The sequence below is a fragment of the Apodemus sylvaticus genome, chromosome 6 (assembly GCF_947179515.1).
Source record: "Apodemus sylvaticus chromosome 6, mApoSyl1.1, whole genome shotgun sequence".
Classification (NCBI taxonomy): domain Eukaryota; kingdom Metazoa; phylum Chordata; class Mammalia; order Rodentia; family Muridae; genus Apodemus; species Apodemus sylvaticus.
This window is the reverse complement of record NC_067477.1, coordinates 43,527,576-43,555,373: the sequence shown is the minus strand read 5'-3', so window position 1 is coordinate 43,555,373 and position 27,798 is coordinate 43,527,576. Positions and strand designations below refer to the sequence as shown.

Sequence of the window (27,798 nt, the reverse complement as noted above, 5' to 3'; positions counted from 1 at the left end):
AACCAGTTTCCCAACCAGGAATAGTATGCCTGTAGTCCACACACTTGGAAAAAGGAAGCAGGAAGATCAGTTGAAAGTCTGCCTCAGTTGCATAGCAGATTCTAGGTCAGCCTAGGCTACATGTAACCCTGTCTCAAAGCAAAGAAGCAAAAGAATTTTTTCAGTTGTATCTTGAAGATTGATTTTCTTAAATTTGTGCCATTTTTACTGAGTAATAATTTGAATTAATACCTTGTGTGACTAACTTCCCTGTATTTCAGTTTTGACTTGTATTTACTTCGTTTTGGATGTGGTTAGATCTTTGTTTTTTGTTTTTGTGGGTTTTTTGTTTGTTTGTGTTTGTTTCTGACTTTTGTTTTTGTTTTCTGAGGAAGGGGGTGAAGGAGTCATTGATTGTTAAGTGAATGTTTGTAAAACTGAAACTCTTAAGTATTTGTTGAATAAGTTGAGTCATGTGTGTTTAGGAGTGAGTCCAGGGCTTATGCTTGCTAAATACATGATAGACCATATTAAGCTACATCCTCAGCAGGTAAATAGGGTCTTTATATGATGTGAATTTAGTCTTTTTGCAGTGGTCTTTTTTAAAAAATTGTTTCTGCCCAGCATATGCCACACACCTGTAAACCCAGCACTTGAGAGGTAGAAATGAGATGATTAGGAGTTCAAGGTCACTGTCAGCCATACAGTGAGTTCTAGGTTAGCCTAAGCTACAGGAGTCTGTCTGTGACAACCCCCCCCCCCCAAACAGGCACAGAGAGAGAGAGAGAGAGAGAGAGAGAGAGAGAGAGAGAGAGAGAGAGAGAGAGAGAGAGAGATCTCACATATAACAAAAATAGCTCCTTTTTTTTCTTTCTTTTTTATATTTTGTTTGGGGGGCAGGTTGCCTGGCATTTTAATACAGAATTGCATATACACTAAGGAAGAATTCTAGTGACTGGGCTGTATACCTATCTCTAAGAGATGCCTTCTTAAGTGTATAAGGTTTTTTTTTTCTTTGAAATTGATAAATAGGCAAAACTTACATTAAATTTTTATTTTAAGTGTTCAGTTTAGTGAGGTTTAAAAATAGTTTATGTAGGGCTGAAGAGAAGACCCAGTGCTTGCTGGCAAGCTTTATAAACCCAGGTTCCATCCTTGGGACCCACATAGTAGACGGAGAGACCTGAATCCTATGAGCTGTCAAATGGAGCTTCAGTTTCTCCATACCCTCCTTCAGTGCTTAGGTCAGCGAGTCTTTTCAATTTTAATGATTTTATTGTTGTTTTAGTTTGGTTTCTGTTGCTGGTAAATACAGAGACCAAAAACAGCCTAGTGGAAGGCTGTTTTCATCTTACACTTTACAGTCCATCAATAAGGTAAGCCAAGGCAGGAACTCAAGGCAAAAACCCAAAGGCAGAAACTGAAGCAAAAAAATCTAGGAGGAATACTGCTTACTAGCTTGTTCCCCCAGTTGTGCGCAACTACCTTCCTTACAAAGCCCAAGCCCGACTGCCCAAAGATGGAACTACCCTACTGCTAATGAACTATCATTAGCAGTTGCTAATCTGATGGAATCTGTTCCTCAATTGGAGTTTCTGCTTTCCAGGTGTGTCAGGTTGACCACTGAGATTAGCAATCACAATTGTTTTTAGTATCACTTCACTGTGTTGTTTTATATTATTCACAGGCCAACAGTTCACTCATATATATGATAATGTATAATTTGTTAACATTTAGTATATTCAGAACTATATGAACACCACCAATAATTTATATCATTCCCTAAAGAAACCTACACAATCAGCTGTAATTCTCTTACAATATTTTTTTTATGTATATGAGTACACAGTCATTGTCTTCAAACATATCAGAAGTGGGCATAAGATCCTATTACAGATGGTTGTGAGCCACCAACATATGGTTGCTGGGAATTGAACTCAGGACCTCTGGGAGAATAGTCAGTGCTCTTAACCACTGAGCCACCTCTCCAGCCCCAGCTGTAATTCTCTTACCCACCTTCCTAATTCCTAGGCAACCACCATCTTTATGATCCCATCAATTTTAGACATTTAATAAATGGAATCATAAAGTATGTGGGCTTTTGTTGCTAGCTTTTTACTTTTGGGATATATGTTTGTGTCGGTATACACACATACATTTGTATGTGTAAGTGGAGACATCCATGTTTGATGTCTTCCTAAATCCCTCTCCACCTTAGTTTCTAAACAGGGTCTATCACTGAACCCGGAGTACATAAGTTTGTCTGGGTTGGCTGACCAAGGAGTTCCAAGGATCCCCTTGTCTTGATACTCCCCAAAACTCTATGGCCTTTTAGACCCTCGCTGCTATGATGAGCATTTTATGTTGGTTCTGGGAATATAAACTCAGGTTCTCACTGTTTCATGGTAGTCACTTTACCAACTGAACCATTTCTCTTGGACTAGATGCTTCCCCCCCCCCACTCCCTGCACACACACACACACACACACACACACACACACACTGACAGCACCAAAAACAGGGTCTCACATAGCCCTAGTTGACCTGACACAGAGATCCACCTGCTGGAATTAAAGGCATCTATCACCATGCTTGCCCATCATGACAGGCTTTTTAAACTTGTTTTTAAGGTTTATCTCTGATATAGTCTGTTTTAATATTTCTTTTTTTTCTTTATTCAGTATTTCTTGTATGTATCTATACCTTGTTATTTATGCATTCATCAGTTAATGGACATTTGTAGGTTCTCTGCTTTCACTATGTTAAATAATACTGCTATAGATATTTTTGTACTATTGTACAGATTGTATATGTATAGATGATGTGTATGTTTTAGGTTTATACTTAAGAGTGGACCTGGAAAGATTGGTGCGTTGGTGTTTGCTTGCATCTATGTGTGTATAAGGGTGTTGAATCCCTGGAACTGGAGTTACAGGCAGTTGTGAGCTGCCTCTGGGTGCTGGGAATTTAATCTGTATCTTCTGGAAGAACAGCCAGTACTTGTAACTGCTGAGCCACCCTCACCTCTCCAGCCCCACTTCTTTTTTCAGTAACACTAATATATAACAACATTGATTTTAATTAATATCTGTCAATGACTGGGATGATAGTAGTATGCATTTATAACTGCAAAAAAATTTTATCTGTAAAAATGAATGCTATGCTGAATTAACATTTTTTCTCACTTCTCCACAAAACACTGCATACTTTTACACTTGGTTAGTTGCATACTTTTACACTTAATTATTTCCTTTTCTGTTTTTCAGAATAAGAAAGCTAACCTGAATATTGGGGGGGAAACAGAGAAGAGAAACACGGATAGAAAACAAGGTTTTCCAGTTTGCATAATGTAAGTTCTTTTCACTATTCTTGGCCTGAGTTCTGTATTAGCTGACAAAGCTGTTTCTATGGAAACGTAGTCCAGCCTCTTAAAATGCCAGGCGAATGCTGATCACTTGAAATGAGACTTTCCAGCTGCTGGTCAAAGGGCTTTACATGCTAGAAAAGAGAAGGGAAGATGAACAGGGTCAGGGAAGATGAGGTTAGACTATACTTAGACAGTGAACATATCCATGTATATGAAATCTGTCTTTCCCATCTCCCTCTGCCTAAAACTTAAGGTTATATAAGAAACTATTTGTCCAGTAAACTGTTGGTTTCCTAGCTTTGATACAAATGGTTGATTCTTGGTATTGAGTTTTGGATTCTGCCATTTGTATCATTTGGTCATACAATTGCCATTTATCTGCAACAGTCCCTACTTCTGTATGGATAGTTGTACTTCAAAATGCAGCACAAAGAACTATATCCTTATATTTCCTTTGTTTCTTGTCACCCTGTTTTAGATGTCTGTGTCCTCTTTGAACTTAAAATAGTCTAAGTTTAATTGAACAGATATTTCTTGGACTTTTTTTTCTATCACATTATGCTAAGTACTAGACATGTAAAAATAAGACATATAAGGAAAATGTTTTCTAATGCATTGGAATCTGATGAGAAAAACCAGAGAAAAGTAGTCATTTAATTTATTTTTCTGTCTCTCACTAAACTAAACACTTAGGAGAGAGAACTAAAATAGAATTTAAGTTGATTGATACTAGTTGCAAAAATCTTTTGAGAATAAGACTAGATCCATGTATACAAGTGAAATGATAACAGTCTAACCATGAAAATTCTGATCCAGATAATGATTTATAGTTTTCTTTTATGATTTAGCATGGTGAATAGATGTACTTTTTAAATATCCAATCATTATAAATGAAAAAATTAAGAGTTCATTTTTAGAAATGTATAAACTCCTAGGTTTTTAAAATTAGCCATAGCAGTATAGTAACTCCTACATAAATTTGTTTACTTACAATGAAAACAATAAACTCTATCCAGTTTAATTTATACTTTTCGTAATTAACACAGAAAGCCTAAGGATCACATAATATTAATTTTATAGCTCTCATTTTCATGGTAAAGAAGGTAATTTAATGGTAAATGAAGTAGTTATATGTAGGTCACATGGTTATAAATAAGACTTAGAGTTTGGATGGAGGATAATTTGTCATTCTTGTCATTTTAATCATTGGTGTAATTCATATGTATTTTCCTGACTGTTGACCTTAGTGCTTCTTCTAGAGCCTAGGTAGGTGCTTATTGTATTAAATAGTTTGTCTTTTCCCCCAGTTTCATTGTAAGGACATTTGAAAGAAGGTTGACTGGTATTAGGAAAACTGTCAGAACTTGGATTTTACTGAGTCAGCTCTGTGCTCCAAGCATACTTGCTGAAACGATGCTCAGCTCAAGGAGGCAGTAAGCTCTTTAGTGTAAATATTTTTAAAGCCTGGGCAGAAGAAGCTAATTAAATTTAATGTGTGGGTTTGCACACATAAACAGCCTGCATATTTATGCCTAAGTGGGTTGATAAAAAGCTAGTGCCATTGAATAAAATATGTTTTTATTTTAATTTATGTTGGAGGACTCTTAACATAGAGTCAAATTAATATTAATAGTACATATCTATATTTTATAACTTGTATACATTATCTTTTTAAAAACTAAGAGAAGTTCTGTGAAGTTAGTCTTCTAAGTTACTCAGGTTGAGAGAAAAATTGGCTGTCCTTAAACAGCAAGCTAGGAAATACGGTAGAGGGAAAATGAAAGTTCAGTTTACCTGTCTGTATGCTCCTTTGGCTATACGTGCAATGATATTTTCTCTAAATGAATCCTTGTAAAGTTCATTTTAATTTTCTTTATATATTACCAGTGATAAAGGCTGATATTCTATGTAGTCTTTTTCTAATCTATATAGTTTTGTCCTTGGATACCTTTGCTTGATAAACCTTATTATTCTTTGGGCATGGTCTTCATTGCAAAACCCATTTTAAAAAAATAGTTTTACCTAGAAATACTTTTCTATATTTCAAGTTAGCCACTAAGATGGCCTGTGCTGTGCACCAAATTATAGTCAGTTGTTCACACAGGTAACTAACTCTGTGTGTTTTAATTAAGCATAAAGTTGAGATGTTTAAAGTTACTGTTGTAATGTCTTTCTATCCACAAAGCACCTATTCTCTACAAAATTAATAGGAAACCATTTCACTTTCTCACTTTGCTAAACTTTTCAGTGTATCCATTTTCTCAGCTGTAAACCTGAATAGTGTGCTTCTTGAGATCCAACTTTTTAAAAGAATATCTCATGTCTTCAGCATTGTAAAATGAAAGGAATAACCTTATTCTGTATTACCAACTATATTAAGCACCTATTAGATATTCTCTATATTGTGTAGAAATTGGAAATGGGCTATGTAAAGTTTGTTTTATATTATAATTCTTACACTTTTCCCTCCATCTTTCCCTCTTAGATTTCCCTCATGGATACATTTCATAGCATTATTATGTGATATGAGAAGTTATTTTTCTTTCTTTGAAGTAACATGGATTTTATACTACAGAATCAAGAGAATTGGCTTTATAGAAAATTTTGATATATAAAAAGTGGTACAGGTTTTTCTAGATAACCATGACAACATCATATATGAATGGGCATGTAACAGAGGAATCAGACAGCGGAATAAAAAATCTTGATCTTGCATCACCAGAGGAATATCCAAAGCATCGAGAGATGGCTGTTGACTGCCCTGGAGATTTGGGCACCAGAATGATGCCAGTGCGAAGAAGTGCACAGTTAGAGCGTATTCGACAGCAGCAGGAGGATATGAGACGTAGGCGTGAAGAGGAAGGGAAAAAGCAAGAACTTGACCTAAATTCTTCCATGAGACTTAAGAAACTAGCTCAAATTCCTCCAAAGACTGGAATAGATAACCCTATATTTGACACAGAAGAAGGAATTGTTTTAGAAAGTCCTCACTATGCTGTGAAAATATTAGGTAAGTAAAAATAGCACAGTATGTTTCGCTTTGGTTTTTTGATACCTTAACGAAAATGTGTATTCGAAGAGCTTGATTTAAGAGGGTGTAAGTGATGGCGACCTGAGTTCAACACTAAGATCAGTTCTTTGTATTTCAGTCACATACAGAAAAGCAATGGTTTAAATATTGTCCTAGTTTGTTTTCTATTGCTGTGATAAACACCGGGACTGAAAGCAGCTTGGGGAGAAACAGATTTATTGGCTTGCATGTTCCAGTCACAGTCTGTTATTAAGGAAAGTCAGCGCAGGAACATAGAGAAGAACTGCTTCTTGGCTTGCCTGCCATGACTTGTGTGCTCAAATTGCCATTTTTAACAGCCCAGGAGCAGCCGCTGGGGTGGCTGCTGTTTCTGAGGAGATGCAACACACATCTATTCATCCCAGAAGGGGAACCAGAACAGGCGACAGTATCAGTTAACCCAGTGTCCAATTTGGTGAACCAGTGAGCTTTTTATTGGGCTTGCTAACAAAACTATGGGTGAAAGGTTACTTAACAAGCAGCAAAGATAATGTTAAGGCCAGAAAGTCTATCCCAGAGTGGGTAGTAACTCCCCTAACTGCTTGACGTCCTCCATGCAGCTATCAGATAGCTTGACAGTCTGAATTTCTTTTTCAGGCAGGTTACCTGCCCAGTGTCTCCTGTCTTCCCCAATAAGTCTTTGATCCCCTTTCACTGCTGGGTAGGGGCCTGAATCTTTTAAGTTCCTGCTCTCCTTGACATGTGTCTTTTTGATCCTCCTTTTCCTTCTTAGAACGAACATTTCAATTTGGGAGGAGTATTGCAGTTCTGAGGAACATAGTGTATAATGGTGGTACTGCCCACCATAGTCTGGGCCTTCTCACACTAGCCATTAATTAAGAAAATGCCCCCAGATACACCTACAGGCCAATATGATGGAGGTACTTCCTCAGTGTAGATTCTTCTTAAATATATAGGTTTATATCAAGTTAATGAAAACCAGCACAATTGACACTTTGCCAACATGATATACAAATACTATTAAAATCATAACCTTTCCTTATTTGTCCTCAAGATATCATGTAAGTATTAATATCACAGTATGAGACAATCCATCTTTTAAAAGTTCCACAATCTTTAAAATTCTTGCAATTTAAAAGCCCAAGTTCTTAAAAATCCAAAATCTCTTAACTGTGTTCTTGTAAAACCAAAACCAAGTTATATACTTTCTCATTTCAAAAGGGAAGAAACATTGAACAGTTACAATGAAATCAAACCAAAACTTTAAACTCATTGGTGTCAGCTTAGTGTCCACTATCTGGGACTCCTTTGTGATCTTCTGAGCACTAAAGCCTTCGGCATCTCAGCTTCTTAGCTCTGCCATTTGCAAAACACACATCTTGTCTCGTAAGCTCAAGTTGGTCCCACTCTATAGGTGCAGCTGGCCTTGGTAGTTACTCCATGGTACTGGTTGACATCTCTCAATATTCAGGGGTCTCCCCTGCAATGGAGGTGCACCTTTAATCAATGGCTTCTCAGAGTCTATTCAGGGATTCCAATCCTGACACATGGTTCCAGGTCTCAATCTTGAAATTTTATGCCATGGAAAATCAGTTACCAGGCTGGAGAGATGGCTCAGAGGTTAAGAGCATTGGTCGCTCTTCTAAAGGTCCTGAGTTCAATTCCCAGCAACTACATGGTGGCTCACAACCATCTGTAATGGGATCCGATACCCTCTTCTGGTGTGTCTGAAGACAGGGACAATGTACTCATATATATAAATAATTCTTTTTTTTTTTTTTTTTAAAAAGAAGAGGTTACTCCATCCCATACTGTAAGCATTCCTCTTCTCACCTTCTCTTTAAAAAAAAAAAAAAAAATCAGTTACCATTTGGGAGACTTACACATTGCTGATTTCAGCTTCCAGCTTGAGATGCAGCCTTAGCTGGTACCACAGTTTTATTGTGTTCCCCTGAAGAAGTAGTTGCCAGAAAAATCTCACCTCGGTGTTGCTGGTCTCTTGTTAGTCACAGCCTCTTTTTCAACTTGAGCCAACTAGTCGATTTTCCTCTTACACCAAATCACTGCTGATTCATCAATCTCAACAACCAGAAATCACAGACTCCTAATTTGGAACTATGACCAGAATGTTCTGATACAATTTTTGAGAGATTCTCAATGTTCCCTTTGCCAGTCCTCCATTATCTGTCTGCCTTTCCCTCGACTTTCTTCTCCTCCAAGAACATTCAAAAAAGTTCTTCTCCTGCCACAGAACAGCCTGTTATGCCCTAAGCACTCAGTGGCTTTTCCAGCCATAAGTTCCAGTTTTCACAGCTCTCTCAAAGCAATATGGTCAGGTCTGTCACTGCAGCACTGGCTCCTGGACCACTCTCTGTCCTCATGGCTTTCTTTGACAGACACAATAACTGAAGTGACTTGGAGAAAAGGATTTACTTAGTTTACGTGTATCGATTACAGTACATTATGGAGAGGAGTTAGGGTAGGAGGCATGGCGGAGAGCTGCTCACTGGCATGCTCTCTGTGGCTTGCTCTGCTTGTTTTACAGCACAGCCCTGGACCACCTGCCTGGGAGTGGCACTGCCCACAGTGCTCTGGGCCCTCCCGCACTAATCAGTATTCAAGAGTATGCCTACAAGCCAGTATGTTTTATATCAACACAGTTTTTTTAATTATTAAACTACTATAAAATAAAGTTGAATAATAATAAAGATAACTACATCTTAAAATCTAGTTTTTGATAACTGTCAATAAGATAAACAGGAATTGCTTGTGTGGGATCAGCTTACTATCTCTAAATTCTATTGCATGATAAAAAATAAAAACCTGGATCTAGGATATGAATTACATTCAAAAAAGTTCTGTGCCCAAATAACATGAGAATCCTAGGTTAAAATCCCTCCTTATTGAAGAATTTCTTCAAGCCTTTATGTTAGCAGGCAGCATGGGTCTAATGAGATTGATTAGTGATGGCAGATGCATATTCTCACATGTAGAGCATTTAATAAATGAATTTTACTCCTGCATTCACTGATCCTCACAGAGATGTGTTAGGAGCCAATATAAATCATTTTAAGAAATGTTGTTTTATGCATTAATTTGTGTTCACTGTAAAGCTAGGTGCTATTTCTTATAGTTACTGTTTTCTAGATGTAATAAAATATTTTTTAATTTTAGATGTAATAAAACATGCTTTTTACATTATTGTCACTTTACCATTCCTGTGCTTGTTGAAACCTGTTGTTAGGTACCTTAGCAAATACCATTTCTATAATAATCCTGTTAAGAGGGCCTCTATGGTCTGTTTCAGACATAAAAACAGTAGCCAGTATCAGTGCAGTAATCCTAACTGCTGGAAAACTGATGTGGGAAGATCATGAGTTCCAACTAGCCAGGACAACAGGCTGTGGTCTCACACAAAACAAAAGAAACAACAGTTGAATTTCCATCCCATCACTTGCTTAAGACATCAAGCTAATACTTGGGAGGATCATATTTGAATTTGCCACATCTAGAGTTGATCTGTGCTGCAGCAAGTAGAGATTTGAATAGGAAGTGACATCTAGCTTGCACTTCACTAACCTGGCCAGGGCTTAGGCTAACCCTAATTTGCCTATAAGCATCATGTACATGCTACTTTTGTTCTCTCATGAGTCTTTTTATTCCAAATATGAAACAGTTTCTATTGTATCTCATTTACTTTTCTTTGATAAATTTTGTATAAATACATATTTAAAATGTCTGTGCTTAAATAATGTGTGTTAGACTTCTAGGACAGCATAAAGAGACAGATGGAAAAAAGAATCCATCTAACCTCAGCAAAGTGGGAAGGGTGTACTCTGGTTTATATGGGGGAAGGTAGGAATGGGAAGTTAAATACAGCTTCAGGGGGCTACATACGGTCTTACTTCATGGAGTTGTTAGTCCAGACAAGGACTTCATGGAGTTGTTAGTCCAGACAAGGCCATTTTATCTTTCAAAACTTATTGGCCTCCAAATGCTGCCCCATCTCCCAAATCGGGCTATCATGTTGTTGCTTTCAGGATGCTGGTGACAGTGGGTGACTGAGGGGGTGGTGGTGAGGGAAAGGGAGTGGAGTTTCAAAGTAGGGGTGGAGGATTTCAGCAAGTCTTAGAAGTAGGGGAAGTTCCTTGGTCAGGGTCTGACAGAATTTGTTCAAGGTTTATTCCAATAGTGTGTTCAGAGATAGTAAAGTTTGCTGCATATCCTCAGATATAATTACAGTAGGAAAAATTAGTATTTAGTGCTTTTATTTGAATTTTAATGTTTCCCTTCCTAAGGGCTTTTTAGGATAGAAATGTTTTATCCTGTTTTGTCATTTCTTACCATTTCTCCCTCCCTCATTTAACCTGGATTGATGTGGTTCCTGTTTGAATTCTTTTAAGAGTAATGTAATTGTCCATTTGGTATTACTTCGAATCAGGCTGTTTATACTTTTCTCTGTTCCTACTCATGAATTCCATTTCTACAAGTTTAAAAGACAAATATTATTTCTTCCAATTTATAATCCACTGTGGTTTTCATTAATGCCTTTATGTGGCCTTTGAATTTAAGGCTGTTTTACCTATTTTCTAAATTGAAATATATTGCCAGGTATTGGTAATTTATTTCTTGGAAGATTTAATAAATCTGAATGAAACTCAACATTTTGTGCAAGAATTAAAAAATATTTCTAAAGAAATGTAATACTGTGTATCAAATATTTTTCTCTGCTAATAATCTGCTTACACATCAGACTGCAACAGAAATACTCCCTTAAAATTACGTGTCCACTTGCCAGTATCTTAATTAATACACACATGACAGGAAATGGCTTCAGCCTTCTTCACAGCCAGAAACAACAATGTTTTTATAAGTGAGGGAAGAACAGGGCCACTCATTTATTTCTTTGAGAAGACACCTTCAGTTTCCGAAGGACACATCATTTATCTGTGAGTAGACAAAGCATTCCTTAAGAATTTAAAGTGTGACTAGGAAGATTATTTTTAATGATTGTATATATAAATTTGGTAATATATAATAATAAACGTTCACAAAAGTGGAATGATACAGAAAATACTCAGGAGGGATAAATGAATTTGTTTAAAAGCAGCTAGAATTCTTAAATAATACTGTTAAAAGTTATAAGAATTTTGATTAAAATTTCCTTAAAATTGATGTGTATTCAAAACCTTGCTTTATCACAAATAAAATGATTGTTTTGTCCTCATTTATCATCAAAGTAAACTATCTTGTAAAAGAAATCCTGAAAAAAAGTGTAGGTTAAAATAGAAAGAGATAGAACCAGATAATTCTCAGGTTATGTATTTCACCTTTGTTTTGTATTAACAGTTATATAATTTAGGGCTAGGGTTGTAGAGAACTAGGCAGAATAAAGGGAATAAGCTAGAGAAAACTGCTTTCTGTATGTGTGTGACTGTGTAATTGATCTGTCCTTGAAGAACAGCAAGAAAGGGCACACACACACACACACACACAATGAGCTGCTTGATAATTATATAGGAAACTCTTGAATTTTGTGTTTAAAGTCTCCTGTTGTATATCACATGTTTTAATGTGAAGAAAATAAAGATAAAAGCAAAGAAAATAAGGGTGAATAAAGAATGAAATAAAGTAACATCTCTTTCAGATTTCTAACATAAACTGACTTGATATCATGAGATAGATACTACAATTTTGTTTCACTGTCATAAACTCTTAAAAATAAGATTTCTTTAAAGCTAGTAAAAATTCAGGGCCAATCATTCTTTTTTACATTAGCTTCTAAAGTTACTTTTACTATCAAATGTTTGCTTACCCTGTTCTAGGTACTTCTAAACAATTAGCCATTTTTTTTCATGGATATTTGTTATTTCCTTCTACAAATAAAATGGTTAACTGATTGAAAATAGTTTGAAGTGTTGAGACCACTTGAGAAGTTTCTGAGTGAGATCACTAAAATTACAGTGTCCCTGAAGATTTAACAGTTCATTGGATTATGTGCATACTCCTATAAATTTTGGTTCAACATAATTTTACTAAAAGTAATTCAGTGCTACAGCATTCAATTTCAATAAATAAAAAATGCACATACCTGAGATTTGGTTCTATTAAGTAATAATAATTTGTAACTTCTCTCCCTTTTGCAAAAATTTGCTGCTTCTTTTTATGGTGTGTTAAATGCTAGACAGGGCACAGTGGTTAAGAACTCTTACTACTCTTGCCGAGCGAGGGTGGAAGGTTTCTAAAACAACCTGTAACTCCATTTCTAGAGGACCGATGACTTCTCCTGATCTTTAATGACTCCTGTGAGTGTATGGAGACTCAACTCATGCTCATTCTCAATTTTAAGTAATTTTTATTGTCAGTTATTATTGACTTTGGACAAGTTATTTATTTTTTTTTGAACCTCAGTATTAAGGTTTTCGTGAGGTTCAAATAGAAGACTGTATGTAAACAAGTGGTACACTTGTATTTGGAAGTTTTGTTGTTGCTTTTACTTGTTGCACTGTTAAGTTAACAACGTCTGGCACATGCTAGGCAAGCATTATGTTAAAATCTCTAACGTTTTTTAAATTTAGTGTAACTTATTAATGATTAATTACTGTTCAGGATATGTCTTAAGTTTCTCATAATTTTAAACAAATTCATACTAACCTAGTCTACTAAAAACCAAAGTTCAAAGATCTGAACTGTATGTTCTTTAGTTTAGAAAGAAAGGCCGGGCAGTTGTGGTGCATGCCTTTACTCCCAGCACTTGGGAGGCAGAAGCAGGCATATTTCTGAGTTCGAGGCCAGCCTGATCTACAGAGTGAGTTCCAGGACAGCCAGGACCACACAGAGAAACCCTTACTCAAAAAAAAAAAAAAAAAGAAAAGAAAAAAAAGAGAGAGAGAGAGAGAGAGAGAGAGAAGAGGAGAGAAGAGGGTCTGGGAGTGTGACTCCAGTGCAGCACCTGCTCAGAGTGAGCAAGGCTTTGGGTTTGATCCCTGGGGATCTTGATGATAGGATAAAAAGTCTCTGGGGGCTAGAGAGAGATGATTGAGAGAGCACTATCACAGATGTGTACATAGCTTCACAGAGGGACATACATATAAATAGAAATAAAAATTTTAAAATGCTTCAGATAGTTGCCCAGAATCTTAAATATTTGAAAATAGACCCTTGCTTCTTATTTTAACCTGTGTTTTGTGTGTTTTGTGAAGTCTCCTTATGAAGCCCAGACTGGCCTGGAGCTCCCTGTGTAGACCATGCTAGCCCTCGGCTTCCGTGCTTCTGCCTCTCACCTCTGAAACCTAGAACTATAAGGCTGTGCCCACATGCCTGATGCTGTTGCCTATGTTAGAGTCTTCACTCTATGTTTTATTCTTAGGAGCAAGCCAAGACTGGAAAAAAAAAAAAACATTAGGAGGTGAATTTAAGGATTTGTGTGAATGGTATGATTATGATTATTATTTCCCAAAGCCAATATATTTGATTTCTATTAGCATATATTATAATCATTTAAGTCACATGAAATGTTAGGTTAGATACTGAGAACGTAATATACTTTCTATATGAAATCAAGTAAGGAGGAACTAATCAAATTGTAGCATTGAGGAATTTAATCTAGACATGAAGAGCTGCTTTATAGGAAAGCTGTGAATTAAAAAGAGAGAAGAGGGTCTTCTTCTCTCCATAGAATTAATTACCAATTATTACATCATTCTTAATTTCAGAGATAAAACCTTTTCTCATGTTCATTAGAAAAGTAATGAACAAATTTTATTTATCATTTTAAAGCCATACATAAGTATTACTTTTCATGTGACAAACTTATTATAAGCAAATGCATTATAATTTTAGATATCCTTTAAAGGGATTGACTTATTTATACTAGTTTCAATAAGGCTTATGTCATCCTTTCCAAAACCAAGCACTGTTCTGCACTCCTCCCAGCTTTGGGAGATGGATCAAGGACTTCAAGGTTTTACTCAGTTACTTAGTGGGTTCCAGGCTGGTCTGGGCTATAAGAGACCCTGTTTCAAAAATATATATGAATAGACACACAGAGAGAAATATTGCTCAAGGTTTTAATGATGATTAAATTAAGTACATATACAATAAACACTGTGTCATACTGCTCAGTAAGCACAGTAACACTTCATGTGCTTCAATGATGGTTGATAACATCCGAGTATAAAGGCTGAGCTTGAGTGCAAGTGGTTTCCCTTTACTCTGGGTGAAATTGATTAACACAGTGCATTTTGGAGTTTTAGTGAATAGCTTTTGCTAATTAAAGAAAAGCCAGAATGAATAGGTCTTGATAGACTTCTGTATGGGTGTAAATAACGCTATTTGGAACAAGTTTAAATTGATCTTCACCTAGGTGAAATTTATAGGCAAGTATAGTTCTCATGTTTCTCACTAATGTCATTCTTTTGAATTTGCTATGTGAGGGTATTTTGCCTTCATGTATATCCGTGTATCATACATGTGCCTTGTGCCCTCAGAGGCTAGAAAAAGGCATTTGATTCTCTGGAACTGTACTTAGAGACAGTTAGGAGCTGGAATTGAACCCAAGTTCTGGAAAAACAGCCAGTACTCTTCACCCAAAGCCATCTCTCCAGCTACTACTTTTGTTCTTTAATGTACATAGGTCCCATACATATCATGAGCCTCTTCTAAATTCCAGATGTATTCTCCTCCTCCTCCTCCGGCTGCCTGTACCTGTGGATCTTACCATGTTCTCAAGTTCCCCCAAGCAAAAGGCAGCTCCAGAATGATTTCCCCTCTGAGTCTTAAATTGATACATGGACTTAATAGCCTTAGAATTAATATGGAAAAACTGACCAGATATGACCTTTCTTTGGAACCTATATTTCTTATTTCCAATTCCATCAACAGAAAAGGCCTACTAATTTCTTCAAAATTGAAAATTACCATCTCTCTAACTAATTACAAAATTTCTTTTCATGTATCTTATTTGTTTTTGAGACAAAGTCTCTATTATATAGTTCTGGATATTCTGAAACATTCTCTGTAGACCAGGCTGGCCTTGAACTCAGAGATCTACCTGCCTTCTGCCCCCAGAAGTCCTAGTGCTAGGACTAAAGGTATGTGTCACCAAACATACAACTTTTAAATTTTTCTTTGGCAGTTTTTTTGGGGGGGAGGTTATAAATGTGTGTTTATATGTTTGCTTGTACATATGTGTACACATGATGTGTGGAAGCCAGAGGTTGACATCCAAATGTCTTCTTCAATTGCTCTCCACTTCATTTTACTGAAGTAGGGTCCTGGCTAAACCCAGAGGCTGCCAAGTCAACTAATCTAGGTAGCCAGCATGGCCTGTGTACCAGAGCCAGATAAGTGGTGGATACTGGGGACTAAAACCCTGGTCCTCACGCCTGTACAGCAAACAGTTTGTGCTATGGGCCATCTCTCTACCCTACTCTTTAGTTATTTTATAGATACTTTTGATTAAAAGCTATTGTTCTAGCATAATAAAATAAAATTATTTTCAGTGTGTTCCACTTAAGACTGCAGGAATATCAGTTATTAAAGATAAACTAATTGAAAAAAGAAATACAAATAGTCATATCTTGTAAAAATATGTTCACCAAAGAATAACCGATCAGTAATCCTTAATTTGGTATGTTCCAGAGTAGGTACTCCAATCATTCCTTGTAGCAGTGTACATTGCTATAAATCTGGGAGGCAGTTTGTCAATGTGTATCAAAGTCTTTTAAATACTTCTGCAATCAGTAATCTTAGCTTAGGAATTTATTCTAATGAATAATTAGTATTAAATTACAGAAATTATCAGTGTCACTGTATGGTTAGGTTGGCCTTTTTAAAACTCTGAAAAGCTACATAGTATGAAGTAATGTTGTAAATATTTAATATTAATTGGGGTTTCTACCCCACCTTTGATTATTCATTTCACAGATAAAAGACATAAGACTTTTATATTTATAATAAGCCTTAAACAGAATTAGAGCTGGGCAGATAACAATCCTCTATGGCTGTTTTGTCTACTTCCCTGTAAATAACCCCAAGAAAGGACTTGCATTGTTCTCACTGGACCACTCTTACTCTAGCTGGCCAACCCTCATGGCCAGTTCTCATGATCCCTTACCCTTACCCCATGGCGTCTTTCTCTCTCCACCTTCTGTCCCTTGAACTAGTGGTCCTGCCTCAGACCCCAAGCCCAGGAACTGAAGCCCTACATCCCTGTCTTCTGCCCAGCTAGAAGCTATAGGCATCTTTATTCAACTGATAGTTTTAAATTAAGAAACAAGATTACATGGTATCACTTGGTATACTTAAGGATTTCCTCATCCCTGGAACCACCAGACCCTGGGAGGCAGTATTTAGCATTACAGTGCATAGCAACAGACCAAACCTCAACAAAGTAATGCCAGTAATTATAACAAATAGATGAAAATATACATTTTTTTAAAAAAATATTATTAGTATGTCATTGTTCAGTAGCTTTGGTGTACAGAAGAAATCTTCCAGCATTGTTTTAATCTTAAAATAACTTCATTCTCCCTGGAGTTGAAAAGACTCTGAAAAACAGTTCCCTTCTAGAGGTTGCTTATTGGTTTCAGTCAGCTGCCAGGCCCAAGGATCCTCACTTTTCATATTTCCCAGACTACTACTCTGAGACTCTTAACAGTTATTAACATTCTTAATAAGACTCCTTCCACTTTGGGGAGTAAATGTTATTCTCTTAATACTGTGAACCATTATCTTAAGTGCTTTGTAGATTTCATACCTTTTCTTTGAAGTTACTTAAATGCTTTTCTGTATCACTCTAAAGATACTAGATAAATATTTAATAGATAAATAATTAATAAGTAAAGTTATTAATTTGGTTGAGTCTTAAATTATATATCCTTTTGTTGTTGTTTTGTTTATTGAGACCAAGTTTCTCTATGTAGCCCACACACACACAGCCATATTGGGAAGCAGGGGAGAAACTACTAAGGGTTCTTGGGCCTAATCATTACCCAAAACAGCGTCCATGCTGTGTGTGTGTATCCCGATAAGCATAAAACACACACAGGCCAGGAACATTTTAGGAGACACACACATTCAACTAAAGTAGTTGGTTTTGCTGGCTTGTTTGTTTCAACTTGGTACAAGCAAGTTCTTTGAGGAGGAACCACAATTGAGAAAATCCTTCATAAGACTGACCAGTAGTCAAATCTGCCATACATTTTCTTAAGTAGTGACTGATATAGGCAGGCTGTTGGTCCTTCAGGGTATAAGAAAGCAGGCTGACCAGGCCATAGGAAACAAGTCTGTAAACAGTGTTCCTCCATGGCCTCTGCCTCAGTTCCTGTCCTGCTTCCATTTATATCCTAACCTCCCTCAGTGACAGACTGTTCTCTGGAAGTGTAGGGTGAAACAAACCCTTTCCTCCTCAGGTTGCTTTTGATTTTGGTGTGTTATCACAGCAGCAGAAACCTTAAGGTGTTAGTAGTATGCATACACTTCATTGCTCCTGTTAAATCAAAGGTTTGCAAATAATATTGAATATTGGTAGTATTATTAATGTTATATAAATTAGGAAAAACTAAAAACAAGTGGCTTTTAAAATGTCAAATCTTAAGTAATTTCTAAGAATTTAATTTTTTCATTTATTTATTTTATATGTATGAATATTTTGCCTGTGTGTATGTCTGTACACCATATATAAGACAGGTGCATCTAGAGGACAGAATAGAGTGTTATATCCCCTGGAACTGGAGTTACAAGACAGTTGTGAGTTGTAATGTTGGTGCTTAGGAATCAAACCTAGGTCCTCAGGAAAAGCAGCCAGTTCTCTTAACCACTAAGCCATCTCTTCAGTACCTGTTTCTGATAGTGCTAACATAATCTCCTACAGATTTATATGCAGCAATGATATAAATAATTTTATGCTGAAATATTTATTATTGCTATGATAGTTAAAATGGAGGCATCCTAAATGTTGAACTTTAATGATTATTATCAGTTGTGCATTAGCCATGTAAAATATGATGGACCCATTACTTGTTATGTTCTTTTAACAATAGAGGTGTGGAGATGCAATTAAATATTCTGTTAATGACAAAAGATGCAAAGATGCTAAGGGGAGGAAATGTTTCTAGATAACGGGATTATTGATATTCTTAACTTTAATTTTGTATTCCCTCATTTGTTTTTATAGTAAGAATATATTTTTCTAATTAAAATGCTTTTCTAAAATGCAAGTTATTCTGTTTTATAGCTTTATGAGTTTTATGAAATGTTGGTAAAATAACACTTAAAATATATGTGAACTTTTTTCCCTAAAAATATTTTTTTTGCTGGTTCAAGAAATTTTATCTTAAAACTTATCAAATTTAAACCAAAACAGTTAATTTTGGGATAACTTTTCTTCTCTTACTAGAAGTTGAAGACTTGTTCTCTTCACTTAAACATATCCAACACACTTTGGTTGATTCTCAGAGCCAGGAAGATATTTCACTGCTTTTACAGCTTGTACAAAATAGAGATTTTCAGAATGCATTCAAGATTCACAATGCTGTCACAGTGCACATGAACAAGGCCAGCCCTCCATTTCCTCTTATCGCCAATGTACAAGACCTTGTACAAGAGGTACGTGCCTAAGCATTCTGTTGGCATCTACAAAATAGTTTTTAGTCACAAAAGTGGACCATTGAAAAAGACTGATGAGATTATTGTTTGAGGTCATTGGTAGTGGTCACCTGCTAATATACTGTAATGGGAAATGAGAAAAAAACTGTTGCATGCATGTTCTGAAAATATATATGACATAGCTAATACACTGATTATAAAGAGTTAATTTTGTATATAAAATAAGTATAGATCTTAATGCTTCTAGTATGGTTTTATTTTTTTTTCATTTTTATTTTTATTTATTTTTTTATTTACATTGCAAATGATTTCCCCTTTTCTGGGTCCCCACTCCCCGCAAGTCCCATAAGCCCTCTTCCGTCCCCCTATTCTTCCATCTATCCCTTCCCACTTCCCTGTTCTGGAATTCCCCTATACTCTTGCACTGAGTCTTTCCAGAACCAGGGCCAGTATGGTTTTATTAAGTTACCCATTATGCATTATAAACTCATATAAAATGATAATCTCTAATAATCAGTGATTATAAATATATAACTCTTTAAGATATATTTATATGTTGAAAGTTTGGGGATCTTAGTTATGAAAATGGTATAAATGTTGCAGATTATTTTTATTACTTGTATGTGTATATGTGTTTTGCCTCCATGTATATCTGTACACCTTATGAATGCAGTTCCCATAGAGACCAGAAGAGGTTGTCTGATCCCCTGGGACTGGAGGTTGTTAACTGCAGTTTGGGTGCTGGCAGTCAAACTTGGGTCCTCTGGAAGAGGAGCCTGTGCTCCTAACCACTGAGCCATCTCCCCAGCCCAGATTTTGTAATTTTACTGTTGTGTAAAAGTTTCTTTTTGTTAACATGTTGCTTTTAAATTCCAGGATCAGATTCTAATTGATGTTCAGTGTTTAATATATCTGCAGCCATCTTTCAAGTTGAAGGTTTTAAAGTGTTACACACAAGCTCAGATTTGGGGACATACATTGTCATTGTTAGAGAATTTCATGTTATTTTAATTTTACAAAAATAATTCTGAAAATTGATCAAATAAATGTATTTCATTGAATCCACATACAAGATAGAAAAGGAACTCAGAGTACAATTTCCAATAGTATACATTAGATTAGAAGATACTTTATATTTGAGGGACCTAAAAGGAGATGTTTTCCTTGTTGAAATGCCTAAGATGGTGAAGGCTTCACAGCGTGACAGAGCAGTCTACTATTGCCCAGGGCAGAGTGACATCTGGACATATTTCTAGAAAGGAAACTGGCCATCTACCAGAGTCTCAAAGAGCTGGTCGACTACTATTCCTTGAGGTATTCCCCCCACCCTTTTGGTTTTTCAAGACAGGGTTTCTCTTTGTAACCCTGACACTTCTGGAACTCGCTCTGTAGACCATGCTGGCCTCAAACTCAGAGAGATTCATCTGTCTCTGCCTTCCCAGTGCTTGGATTAAAGGCCTGTGCCACCAGCTCATGGCTTTTGAGCTCACCTTTCACTGTTGAAATTCGTTGTGTGGTTTCTTTTCATTGAAGGCATTGTTGAGCACTGGGTGTAGTTTGATGTTCTAGCACTTGTCTACCACATATGCAGCCCTAGGTTCGGTTCCCTAGCAATGAGGAAATACAAATTTCCAGTTTTTTTTTAATTAAAAAAAATTAAATTTAAAACATCATTTCTCTAGCTTTTTAAATTTATTTACTTAAGGTAATTTAATTGGCTTAACTGAAATTTTCTTTTTTAAAAAAACAGAAATTGAAATAGCATTACTTTGACCTGGTTGGCCTTGAACCCAAAGATTTGCTTACCTCTGCTTCCCCAGTGCTAAGGTGAAAGGTGTGTACTACCACCAGGCAGTTTTATTTAGAAGAAATTTGGCTGAGGGTGTAGCTTATTGGTAAAGCATTTGTGTAGCACCTCAAAGCCCTGGATAAAAAACCCCTGGCACCACAAAAACAGTAAAATAAATAAAAGAAGGATTTTTATGGGAGTAATGATTAGACACCTGCAATCTCAGCACTTAGTAGGTAAACATAGAAGGATCAAAAGGAAATCCAAAGAATGGGCTTATTTCAGACTAGCCGGGATCATATGTAGTAAAACTGTGTTTCAGAAACCAAAAGTACATACATGTGTATATACACACAAGAAACTATCTCATGCTTTTTTGTGGTTATTATACTTGTAAAGAAAAGGTTTATAACTTGAATTTCATTAAACAAACTTTTGCTTATCTATAAACATTGGAGTAAAATATAAGCCAGCATGTCAAGAAATAGAATTTTATATTTTTTTTTAAATTTGAAATATGTGTGTGTGAGACAGACAGATAGACAGTGGTAGCATGAGCACAGTGATTGAGGGAGACATTATGTCATGTGTGCAGAGCAATGGTTTAGTGATGAACCCTGCAAGCATGAATGATGCGAGGGCTGGGAAAGAGGAGAGAGTCAGGTGATAGTGCTGAGGAGCTTAGACTTGATCCTCTAGATGGCTGAGAGACAGGCAGTGAGGATGACAGTGGTCATATTTATGTTTCACAGTTAAAAATCGCAAATCAAAAATTATATAATACTTTCATAAACCAATTTGAACAATATGATTTCATTTTGGTAAAAGGTGTAAGAGATATACCCCCCAGGGATAAGGATGGAGCTTGGTGTCTGAGTTCTTGCCTAGCATTTGTGAGGCTCTGGATTCAGTCGCTGGCCCTGTACAAATCAAAATGAAGTATAATTGTCCTTTGGTATCATTGTACTTCATAGCCTCAGATTCAGCTTTGTTTGCTAAAAGAATCTAAATCTCTACCAAACACAGACTTTTTCCGCCTTTGGTATTCCCTAAAAAATACTGTACAACTATTACACATTAGATATAACTAGAAAAAATTTTAAAGTACATGGTTGGAAAGGTATATTAGTTAAATGCAAATACTTTGCCCTTTAGTAGAAGAAACTTAAGTGACCTTAGCTTTGGGTATGAAACAAGAGTTCCTATAACTAATTCTGGGTGATACTGAGGAATAGTTATATACATAGAGTATGTCCAGCTTTATTGAGATATAGTTTGCAATTATCAAATATGGGTGTTTGATACCCAAGTTACTAAAATAATCCTCTATCCACAAAGCTCACTTATAGTTCTGAAGAGAGCAACTCTTTAGCCCCTTTTGTCATTTGCAAACCTGGTTTCTGTTTTACTAATTTGCCATTTATGAATATTGAAGGCAATATCTACTCTTTTGTGTCTGCATTAGTTATTTTTCTTATCAGTGTGGCTTAATACCTGACAAAAAAGCAACTTGAATGGGAGGATTTGTTGGGGCTCATGGATTTGGGAGGACATAGTTTATTCTGGCTGTGAAGGCATGGCATTGGGACAGCTCATTGTGGCAGAAAGAATGTGGGGCAGCAGGCTACATTGCCTTAGTAGTTGGGAAACATAGAGTTGCTAGAAGCAAAGTTGTACATGGCACATGTACACACATAGCCATCAGCAGCCCACTTCCTCCAAGTAGGCCCTACATCTTTAGCCTCACAAAACCAACAGCACCACCTGGAGGATCAGATGTTCCAACACGAGTCGGTGTGGACATTTCACATTCAAACCTTGGCAGTGTCTGATGTCCTCTGCTCAATCTAATTGTAAGATTCATCTATTCTGTGCATGTGTCAAATTAAACCAAACACTTCACAAATGATAGGCATGTGACCAGTCCTCCAAGTCCCAGTCCCAGGTTGGGATGCTTTCTGAGACTGGGTGACAGTGTGTTTAATCAGGTATCTATTCAGAGACATTGGTTGTTTTCTATTACCGATCTATTTTTTAATTGTTTTTTGCAGAGTGTGAGTATATGCATGTGAGTGTGTACATGCTGTGGTGTGAGTATGTACAAAGAGTCAGGTCCCTCCTTCAACCGTGTAGATTCTAGGAAATGAACTCAGGTTGTTGTCAGCCTGATGGCAAGTGCCTTTACCTACTAAAACATCTTGTCACCTTTTTGGCTACTGACACTCAGATATGTGATGTGGTGATGTCTTGTTTTAATTTGCCTTTCCATCATGATTGCTGACACTATTTTTGTGTAGTCATTGGCCATTTCTCTGCTTTTAGTGAAACATGTGGTCAGATCTGTTTTCATTGGGCAGTGGGAGGGGGCAGGTCACATATAAGAACATTATTTCAGTTCCCTTGGCTTTGAAGTGATGTTTGCTGACACTAGCATAGGTAGAACAATGTCAGAGATGCCTAGGAACTGACTTAAAAGTGTGAACAGAAAAAAAAGTGTTTCACATAAAATATTACTGAGTTGATTGTAGCTTTATAAAGTCTTGATTTTTTTTTTTTTATTTAAAACTGTTTTTCCCTCTCAGAGTTGCTTTCTCCAGCAATCAAAAAGTATCTGGTCAGTTAATTTGATTTCAAATTAACTTTGATTAGTTTTAATAAAGTTTCAAAAGGAAAGCAGTGTCTTTAAAATCAGCTTTTACTTACCTAAAGATTTTAGGTACCACAACTAGAGGACAGAGTAGTTTCAATACTGCATTTTGTTTGTTTATTAACCAGTGTTTCGCTGGTTAGCTCTGGCTTATCTGGAACTCACCGAGATCCTCCTGCCTATGGAATGAGGGGATTAAAGGCATGTGTCACCACACCCAGCACTGTCCTGTTTTGTTTTGTTTTTAAGTATTGCATTTTATATTTGTATGTGTGGGAATCAAGCATCAATCTTTTTATAAGAACAGCAAGAGCCCTGAACTGTGGAGCCATTTCTTCAGCCCTTAGCATTGCTTTGGTGTGCATGTCGTGGTCAAAATTGGTCCTCATTTTATCATCTGAAAATTTTAATTGGGGAATTGCTAATAAAATAACCATAAAGGATATAGAATTCCTGTTTTAATCATTGGTTATGCTTATACTTTAAATAATAGTGATGGTTTTGGTTTTGTTGTTTACTTTATTGCAGTGACCATTTTAAAGTGGGAGTTTGGAGGTACAAAGGCAAAAAAGAGGCATAAACAGTAAGAGTACACAGGATAATCTTTGGGAGAAAGTAGTGTACAGAGGAACATATCTGCCTCAGTATTTATCAGTAGAAGATTGAAAATTGCAATAAATGGAGTTAATTTTTAGTTCATGTAGTTAGAAACCAAGGAAATGGGAAAGAATACTTAAATTTCTTAATAGGAAGACTAGATAATCATGACATTAATAATAGATAGTTCTTTTAAAGTAGAAAACACATATGGTGACTTAGTTAAGCCATCCAGCAGTGTTAAAGAAAGATCACAAGTGCAGACCCGGATTGAGGTCATCTGGTCTGCCTTTGAAGAGCTTTACATGATGGAGGCCAGCCTGCCCATGAGGAAAGACACAGGGGCCTGAAAAACCTATTGTAACTAGGAGTTTATCGTAAGGAAACACTGTCCAGCATGATATTTATCTTGTAAATCTGTAACTTTAAATTTTCATCTCAGATTTTTAATGTAGTTCTTGAAACATAGGATTTAAATCCCTAAAGTAGAATGATAACTACCAGGGGAGGCAGATCTTCTGTCATGTAATTATTATAGTGGATTTTATTCTGTGTTAGAAGAAACTTTCAAAAACAGTTCATTTGCAGTTGTAAATACCATGATATTTGAAGTATGCTATTATAAAAGGAATGTTATTTTTTATCTATAATAAGATTGAAAGATCTCTAGGAAAATATTTTTTCCTTCATGTTTCTTTAGTGTTTTTCTTTTTTCTTTTCTTTTTTTTTTTTTTTTTGCCATTTTCTTCTCATTTAAAAATATTCTCCTGCATAGATGCTACTGCTAATTCCTATGAATGAGGAAAATATTTTTTTATTTCTTTAGGTACAAACTGTCTTAAAGCCAGTCCATCAGAAGGAAGGACAAGAATTAGCTGCTTTGTTGAATGCTCCACATATTCAGGTAGAAAAAGGACAGAATATTGTTTATGTTTCCAGTGTTCATTTCTTTATATCAGTCTCCTAGAGTTGGACAAGACCTAGTCATGTAGTTTGTATCCCTCTCTGCAAAGTAATTATTGCTGGGTTATACATTTCCATATGTAAAACTATACAAAGTATGTTTTCAAATAGCTTATTTTAAAAAACTGGGCAAAAGTCCCTTACATATTTGTGGTGTTTTAGGCTCTCACAGACTTGATCATAATACTCTGTGCATGAGGAAACTATATAGAAATAAGTCATGTTCTTACTTTTCGTACTGTGTGTTTCTTTGAAACAGGCACTTTTACTGGCCCATGATAAGGTTGCTGAGCAGGAAATGCAGCTAGAGCCCATTACAGATGAGAGAGTTTATGAAAGTATCGGCCATTATGGGGGAGAAACTGTAAAAATAGTTCGTATAGAAAAGGCTCGGGATATTCCATTGGTAAGTGTTCTCATGTCTGATCTAAGATTGTTTTCTATGCAAAGACCTCGTGGTGTACAGTTGAAGTTCCCATTATGTTCCTGGAGATGTTTCTCTTTGTGAGTTAATTTGTTGCAATTATAATATGCTCTTGCTCAAAACCCTTATTTGGTTGAAAAACTAATTTCATTACCTTTTCTCATAATTTAATAAAAAATAATAACCTAGGAAATACTTACTGAGGATCGAGAAGAGAAAACTAATTTTCCAACTTACTTAGAAAATCTGGTCGTTAGGAGCTAGGCACAAGAATGTGAAGCATTCTTGGCACACAAGCATGAGGATGGAGAGGGTGGACCCAGCACCTATGTGAAAAGCCAGGAAAGACTGCATGTGTCTGTAATCCAGCTCTGTCACTGGGAGGAAGACTTCTCGGAGTTTGCAGGCTAGCCACCAGCCTACCAGATCAGTCAGTTCCAGGTTAAGTGACTTGGCTCCAAACATGAGATGGAGAAAGATTGAAGATGTCCAGCACGCACATGCACAGTGACACGCACACACCACACTAGAGTGTGATAAAAATAATTTTTAAAAAGAATGCATAAGCACTTTATGTAACTAGTTCCTTCTTGGAGAACAAAAGGAAAAGTCTTGACAGTATTAAAAGTAAATACTTGAGAAAATTAGGAGTTTTTTAAAACGATGTGTTTATTCATCATGTGTATATGTCTGAGTGCATTTATGAGTACCACATGCATGCAGGTGCCTGCAGAGGACAAAAGGGAGTTGGATCCCCAGGCTTGAGTTACAGGGCTTTGTAAGCTGTCCAGTATGGGTGCTGGAAACGAAAGTCTGTGTCCTTTGCAGGAACAAGTGCTGTTAACCATTGAGCCCTTGAAAATAAGTTATTTTACTGTTCTGGCTTTTGAGTATACACTTTCCCACTTTTCTTCCAGTTTGTATAATAAACATAAGTATTTAATACATTTGGATGCAGCTGTGTTTAACATTTGCATAGTTAGCCATATTGCTATTTATCCCTTAATTATATTTTGAATTAAAAAAAATTCTTTATAGTTAGTTACTGTGTTAATTAGTTATGCCTAGATGTTTTCTAGATGTTGGACTAGAATCCATGGAGGGGGCAGAATTTGATTTTATGTCTTTAAATTCAGAGTATATTTTTTCCTGCTATTATATGCTTCAGAAATTTGTGTACTCCAGAATTCTAATGAATAAAGTGTCTCTGAAACAGAAATGTTTGATGGGAATGCTTAGTTTTCATATTACAATTACACTTGTTACTGTAGCAATGTGAGGATTTTTTTTTTCTTAAGATAAACTAAGGGCTAGTCTTATTAGATTTAAAAAATAAAATTTAAAAATGAAATGTTTAACAAAAAATTGCATTTTTATGTTTAAATTAGATATTGGGTGTTTTTAGGGTGCCACAGTTCGCAATGAGATGGATTCTGTCATCATCAGCCGGATAGTGAAAGGAGGCGCCGCAGAGAAGAGCGGGCTCCTGCACGAAGGGGATGAAGTCCTGGAGGTCAACGGCATCGAGATCCGGGGCAAGGACGTCAACGAGGTCTTTGACTTGTTGGTACGCTCAGGCTGCGGAGGATGCCAGTCACCTCACAGCTTGTTTTGTTATTAGACTTGGAGTGCCAGTCACCTCACAGCTTGTTTTGTTATTAGACTTGGAGTGCTAAAGAGCGTTTTTAAAAATAACTGGTGAATGTAAGGTGGTTTTTAGCCGAACTTTCACAGGATTTGTCAATTTTTGTTATTATATTTTTGGTTTTGGGTTTATTTTTATTTATTTTGAGCTTTATTATGTTTTATTTTTACTTTTACTACTTTTTAAAGATTTGTTTCTATGTGTGTCTGTAGACCTTGAGCATGCCTGATGAATTAAATTAAAACTCAGTTTCCTATTCTCACTAGCTGTAGTTGAACAAGATTTATTATGTAGTTAATGGCTGTCATCTGAGATAGCTGCTACACATTTGTGTTGAGCACATTCTGCTGTGCAGTACTATTATAATTAGGTACTCACTTCTAATTACCTTCTTAGGAAGATAATTTTTAAGATTTACTTAATTTATGCCTTATTGGTATTTTGCCTACCTGTTTGTATGTGCTCTGCATACATGCCTGGTATCTGAGGAAGTCGGGAAAAGACATTAGATTCCTTAAAGCTGGAGCTGCATGTGGTTGTAAGCCAAAATATGGGTGCTGGAAATCAAACAGAGATCCTCTGCAAGGGCCACAAGTGTTCTTAACTGATGAACTGTCTTTTGTTTGTTTGTTTGTTTGTTTTGATGTCTCACTATGAAGTCCTAGCTGGCCAGGAACTCACTATGTACACTAGGCTGGTCTCAAATATACCTGTCCATGTCTCCTAAGTGCTGGGAGTAAAGGCATG

General features: G+C 36.3%; 1 protein-coding gene across 3 annotated transcripts in view; it reads left to right on the top strand.

Moving 5' to 3' along the window:
• Positions 1 to 27,798, top strand: part of Pals1 (protein associated with LIN7 1, MAGUK p55 family member) — a 96,448-nt gene that overhangs the window by 44,226 nt on the left and 24,424 nt on the right. For 2 of the 3 annotated variants that reach the window (XM_052185592.1, XM_052185593.1), the window contains 6 exons: positions 3,246 to 3,328; positions 5,832 to 6,356; positions 18,778 to 18,986; positions 24,846 to 24,923; positions 25,242 to 25,388; positions 26,812 to 26,973. In XM_052185592.1, the coding sequence (XP_052041552.1) occupies positions 5,990 to 6,356; positions 18,778 to 18,986; positions 24,846 to 24,923; positions 25,242 to 25,388; positions 26,812 to 26,973 (963 nt within the window). In that variant the 5' untranslated portion in view covers positions 3,246 to 3,328; positions 5,832 to 5,989. The remainder of the gene's footprint in view (positions 1 to 3,245; positions 3,329 to 5,831; positions 6,357 to 18,777; positions 18,987 to 24,845; positions 24,924 to 25,241; positions 25,389 to 26,811; positions 26,974 to 27,798) is intronic. The other variant, XM_052185594.1, reaches the window with a different exon arrangement.